General features: G+C 34.6%; 1 protein-coding gene across 1 annotated transcript; it reads right to left on the reverse strand.

Annotated features, from left to right (window-relative positions):
• Positions 1 to 1328: 1328 nt before the first annotated feature.
• LOC137835277 (lipoyl synthase 2, mitochondrial) lies at positions 1329 to 5401 on the reverse strand. The gene is made up of 4 exons (XM_068643712.2): positions 4739 to 5401; positions 3595 to 3806; positions 2716 to 3095; positions 1329 to 1777 (listed from the first exon to the last, which is right to left on the reverse strand). The coding sequence occupies exons 1-4, from the start codon at positions 5167 to 5169 to the stop codon at positions 1667 to 1669; spliced, it is 1134 nt and encodes a 377-aa protein (XP_068499813.1). The 5' UTR covers positions 5170 to 5401; the 3' UTR covers positions 1329 to 1666.
• Positions 5402 to 6380: the final 979 nt, after the last annotated feature.

Raw genomic sequence — 6380 nt, forward strand, 5'->3', positions numbered from 1 at the left:
CGCCCACGCCTTCAAATAAATGGATCCAAACATGAATTTCACCTACTCACTCACCCCTCCCTCCTTAATCACACCCGGACACAAATAGTGCCTCCGAGTAAGTTAGTTTCTTCCCTCACTTTGCATCTCCACCAATTCCACTTCAAATCACCAAAAATTCTTTCTTATCTCCTTACTTCCGCATCATTGTTTGACCATCTCCAAAGAAAACATAAATAAAAAAAGAATGCTAGAAGAAGTGAAGTCAATATACACCAACGTCATAATTGTTGTTGAAGGTAACACATCGTTGTTACCATGTTTACACAATGAAAAGCACAATCTCAAACAATGAGTAAAACACTCATACCCACCACAAATTCCTCTTTACATGTCCTCCTCCCCTTCTTTTTCACTCTTTCCACTCAGACCCATGTACTTCCTTTTCTGCTTCCACAATAATCCATGAATCCAAACACTATGAATTAAACTATACCACTTTTTATCCAGCCCATTTATTCGAGAACCTAAGTAGACTTAAGCCTAATACAAGAAGAATTACCACTTCATAAAATAATAATGATATTTGTGTACTATTATTTATATATCAGATTATTATATTTAAAGTTAAAATTAATTTGAATAATATGACTTGAATTTTAAAAGTTATTTTATTTTAATTTTTTATATTTAGTTTAATTTAATTTTTTTATAAACAACCAAAATATCCTATTGACTTATTTTTGGTACCTCTATCGACAGCTAAAATTTTTATCTTATGAAGCTTATCTTCACCAAGCAATAACTGAACAAACCTAATATGAAAAAAGGGATACTCCCTCTTCCTCTCTGGTCAGCATCAATTTGTTCAACAATCAAGACCAAAACCCCACCCAGATTTATCTAATTAAGCATTTTACCACGATATATACATACAGAACTTTCCATATTTCAACAGAATTTATTTACTTCAGGAATGTCTTGTAACCAAAAATTATTACTCAAAGTATTCCATTCCAGCTTTAACTGTTTTACCATCAGTCCCCACAGGATGTTGAGATAGACACTAGGCAGCCTTTCAAAAGTCACAGCCCAAAAAATGGAATACCTCACTGATCACTGCTACTAGGCTATCCTCCTAATGAATCTAATGATAACACTAAACATAACTGCAGGACAATTTGCATAACAATTATATAGGCTCTTTGGTAGTACGCTGGTATAAAGTAGTACCAAACTCTAATTCAAAACTAAAGTCCAGTGAGATAAGCTTGAATATCAAATACCAAATAAACCCAAATTCAGTTAAAAAGAAACACTTCAGCAGTATTAAAATCAACAGTTTTAAATGATTTCTCAAATAAGAGATAAACACTTATGACTTTTAATAACTACGGTAAATGGTATAAGTCGGCACCAATTAAGTAGAGAAAAAATTAATACAAGTAAATGATAACATATACAATCTTGAAATTTGCATTTTCCAAATTAATCAGCCAATCCACTAATTGGTGTTGGTGTTGGGGAGGAGAAGGAGAAAAAAGTGGCAGACAGCCCATGCTTATTTATAAATTTTTACTCATTTCAGTGGCATGAGCATCAACAGCATGGAGTAAGCCTGCATTCCTTACATACAATGCACATTGAAGTGTGTAAATAACAAAAGAGATAATGCGTCAAGAGGATGTCAGTTTGAGGGAGATGCAGCTCGATCTGATTCAATCATGGATTTAATATAGAATTCACCAGCCTTGTATGAAGACCTCACCATGGGCCCAGATGCCACATATCGAAAGCCCTTCGTACAAAGTAGAATCAGTTCGTCATTATACCACATGATCAAGCTATAATTCAATACCATATGCAGCTTTTATAATATTACAGTTTTTGCACAAATCATCATGATGCTGGATGCAAAAACTAAAAGGAGAGAAATGTTCCATGATTGCACCGCTTGGTGATGAACAGAAATAGAATGTCAGATAAAGATTGCTACTGGCAGGTCCGCTGGGTCAGGGGTGTGCTAACTCCGAAGAGTAAATAACGAAATGACAAACTTGAACTTTCCATGGATTAACAGATATGATTATTTTACAAAAACTGAATAGGCAAAATGATTTTAGATGCTCCAAATTTTGAGACGAATAAATACAGGCAAGAAGCTCAGGTGTAAATAAGTTTTATGCCACTCAAATATCTACTACACCGAGAGAACATATAACAACAAAAAGTACTATTATTGTAACTGATATTTAATATTAGATTGCATGAATGCCAGCAAAATTGATGATAATAATTACAGTTGAAATTATTGAATTTTTGGTAGAGGGACGAAAAGGAAAAGAGACTGAATGAGGAGTTACAATAAGATGGTAAAATACACTAATTCTTTTTTTATGCCAACACTACATCATTATCCTAACTAAATAAGGAGTCAAATCATGAAATATAAGGACACCTGGAAATCAAGGAAATAGGAAAACTAATATTTTAATCTTTCCAAAACAAAAAGGAAAACTAATCTAAAGATATAATCTCTAAGGTACTCTAAAATATTTTGATACAACATTGGTATTACGAGATATTCAACATATATTCTAACAATTACTTTGGTAACCAATTAATTATGCGATATAAATGCTGTCTTTTTCAACAGCTCCTAGGCAGTCACTAAAGAAATGAGTATTTCTCCAAAACAAAGTAAGTTAAATCCAAACACATGAATAAAGGTCTTACCATTTCCATGCCAAGAGTCTGATACTTATTAAAGGCCTCTGGTGTAACATATTCAGACACCGGCATATGACGCTTTGAAGGTCTCATGTACTGCCCAAATGTCATCACGTCAACTCCAGCCGCTCTCACCTTCTCCATTGTCTTCACAACCTGGTCAGGTGTTTCCCCACAACCTAACATTATTGAAGTCTTAGTGAGTGTTCCAGCAGAAGCATATTCCTTGGCCATCATTAGAACATCTAAGGACTGCTTAAAATTAGCACGATGATCCCGTACAACATTCTGTAGCTCTTCAACTGTCTCAATGTTATGTGCAAAGACATCTAATCCTGATTTAGCAACTTTCTCTACACAGTCAGCATCTCCTCGAAAATCTGGAACTGTTACAACAATAGTGCAAAAATCATCAATGGAAGGAAGAAATTTGAGTTAATACTTAAGAAGGTTTTTAATTAAGCATAGTACCCTGAATAAACAATTCATCTCAATAAATATATACTAAGATTGAAACCTGATATTCAAAATCAAACCTTATTCTCAATGACCGGTGAACAAGATTTTTTATAATTCTATTAAAAGCCATACTGTAAGCATATCACATTTTTCAATAATAAAAATACTGTCTATGAAATTCAGCAATCGACACTTCAAGGGGAATTAGCACTATAGGTACCACCTGATCCACCTTGCAACCTAATATCCTATAGTTGAAACAAAAGTTAACAAAAGATTGCCTTCCTTTCATACCATTATCCACTAACTATAACTGCAAACCATACAGATGCTTAACTTTTTAAATAGAACTAGGTGCCCACCTATCGGGATTATAGAACCAGATGCCATAGTATTTTCAGTAACTAGAAATGTTCAAATACATACCTAGGGCTTCTATCAGCATATTAGGCTTCAGTGCCTTCAGCTTCTGCACTGTTTCAGTAAAATGACCACTCCCTTGATCAGGTAAATCGTCACGGTCAACACTTGTTATAACCACATAATCTAGACCCCATGACGCAATTGCTTCAGCCACATTGGTAGGCTCATCAGGGTCAGGAGGTGGAGGAGTCCTCGATGTCTTAACATTACAAAATCTGAAAATTAACAAGAAATAATTAGATGCAAGTCTTGTGGAAAAAACTAATCCATATACAACTATAATGAGTCTTGGGTAATCATATTAACCTTCCCAAAGTTAGTTCTTATTACATCCTATACTTCTTTGGGAAATTACAGCTACCGTTCTTACCTAGTTTTTTTAATTAGAATAAATGTTGTAGAAATTGTACATCAGGTAGGAGCAACTTCTCAAATATAAAAGGGTATGCATTATAAAAGTACACAGCAATGACAGTGTGTACTTTCCCGAACAAAAGGATGCAATGTACAAACTTAACAAACAGTACCAGTAAGAGAAGTCAGTGTATCACCCCATAGTACAGTGATAGTTATCGGTTAGACAAATAAAAGTTTAAAATTTTAACATCAAATTTTGTTATACATCCAAACCAAATTTAAAGAAAATAGTGCCTACTCTAGTGATTGATTGCTACTCGACCTATTGAGACACTGGTTACCGAGCCATTATCGGATGTATTGGAAAGCTCACTAATGCTATGACCAAAATAGTATATACAAGTGTGGGACAGCTCTCACTTCATGAGCTAGCTTTTTGATTTGAGAACAAATTCTAAGATGTACATGTAATTATTACAATCTCAATCGACTATACGTGCTAAGCCATTAAACAACTCAACCTCAAAAACATGCTTATTACTTAAAGCAATTCCAGCATTCCCTAGAATTCATAACATGAGCACAGAACTGCTCCATATCATTTTTGCTACTCCAATGGCGAGTTGTACCTGCTCTACTTATCAATCAAACCGAAACACCAACTCTACCTAATTATCCAAATCTACAACGCACTTCCTCAAAGCCACTTTCAAAAACAAATAAATGCTCCATTCACCAAATAAAGAAATAGTTAAACACAGAAAAGAAAGCGAAACGATTGGATTATAACCTGCAACCTCGAGTACAAGTGTCACCGAGAATCATGATAGTTGCCGTAGCAGTGCCGGTCTCGCCGCCGGACCAGCACTCGCCCAAATTAGGGCAACGAGCTTCCTCGCAAACAGTGTGAAGCTTCAATTCGCGGAGCTTCTTCTTGATCTGCACGTACTTCTCGCCGCCGGGAACGGCCTCCTTCATCCACCTCGGCTTCGGAATCGGCTTCTTCTTAGTCCCGACCTCTACCGAGTACGCGCTCTCCGATCTCAGCGAGATGAAGTCCGATAGCGACGGTGATTCCTCCTCCAGCCGCGCCCGGAGCCCCGCCAGAGTCTGCGGGATTTGCGACGGCGCCACCGGAGTGGTAGCGGATGATGAACAGAAGAGTCTCGCGGCGCATTTGATGTTTGCACCAAGGCTTCTAATCCGTGAATACATCATCATCTACCTCTGTCTCGCACAGTCACACATCGCTTAACGCAGATAGAGAGAAACATGAGGACGAAGACTCACGTGACACGCACACTCACATATACTTAGTTTTGTCAAATGCATGCTGGCTGTTTCTTCTTACACCCTAATAAATGTCTTCCTGCACCTCATATTTTTTAACAAGACTGTTTTACCCTTTTAAAAATAAATTTTGCATTGCTCTTTCCAGAATATTTCTGGAACATATTTTTCGAAACATATTTTCTTAATTCCAGATTTATCAATTCAGAAATAAAAAAATTTATTTTGGAAAAAATATTTCAAAATGATTTTTTTTTTCTGGAGTTCTTATTCCAGAAACATCCTTTAAAAAATTATTTTCTCTTACAGAATTTTTATCCTGAATCACCCAAAACTGTGAAAGGGTAATTTCGGTATTTCAAATGATATAGTTGCAAGAAGAAAAATGTAGGAGTGCAAGAAGAAACTCATACTTTATTACTTGTGTTAATGGGTTGGGCTAGATGACACTGGGTTGCCAATTTAGAAAGGTCATTTTCTTTCTCCACCTACCTATACCTTCATGCCTACTTTATGCACTTTCATACTTTTTATGAAAAATTTAATTTATCCTTAATGAAAGTTACATTTCGAGAATTGTAAAATTTAAAAGGTATTTTATGGATTCTTAAATGCCTTTCAAACTTTAAAATTCGAAATATAAATATATTTATATTTTATAAATTCTACAATTCAAAATATAAAATTATATTTTGAATTGTAGAGTTTAGAAGGTATTTTGAGAATTCAAAATATAGATTTTGAACTCTACAATTTGTAATATAAATTTATATTATAAATTTTAGATTACAAATTGTACAATTTAAAATATAAAGTCATATTTTGAATTGTATAATTTGGAAGGTATATGACTTATACAATTCAGAAATTAAAAAAAAAAACTTAACATTTTTTACCGAAGGGTAATTTTGAATGTAAAATAATTATAGAGGTGCAAGAAGAAACTATGGAGGTGCAAGAAGAATACACCTTTAGAAAGAGAAAATGCCCAATTGTATTTGCAAGTTCGGTCATTATTCTAAATGCCAAAGTGTTGGTAAATTCTCCATGCACTTTCATTAGTTCTTCCTACACCTCTATATATTTTTTTAAATACCAAATATACTCTCCTTTTTTTAAATGAATATTGGATTGGCTAATCT

The sequence above is a fragment of the Phaseolus vulgaris genome, chromosome 5 (assembly GCF_051622355.1).
Source record: "Phaseolus vulgaris cultivar YP4 chromosome 5, ASM5162235v1, whole genome shotgun sequence".
NCBI classification, from domain to species: domain Eukaryota; kingdom Viridiplantae; phylum Streptophyta; class Magnoliopsida; order Fabales; family Fabaceae; genus Phaseolus; species Phaseolus vulgaris.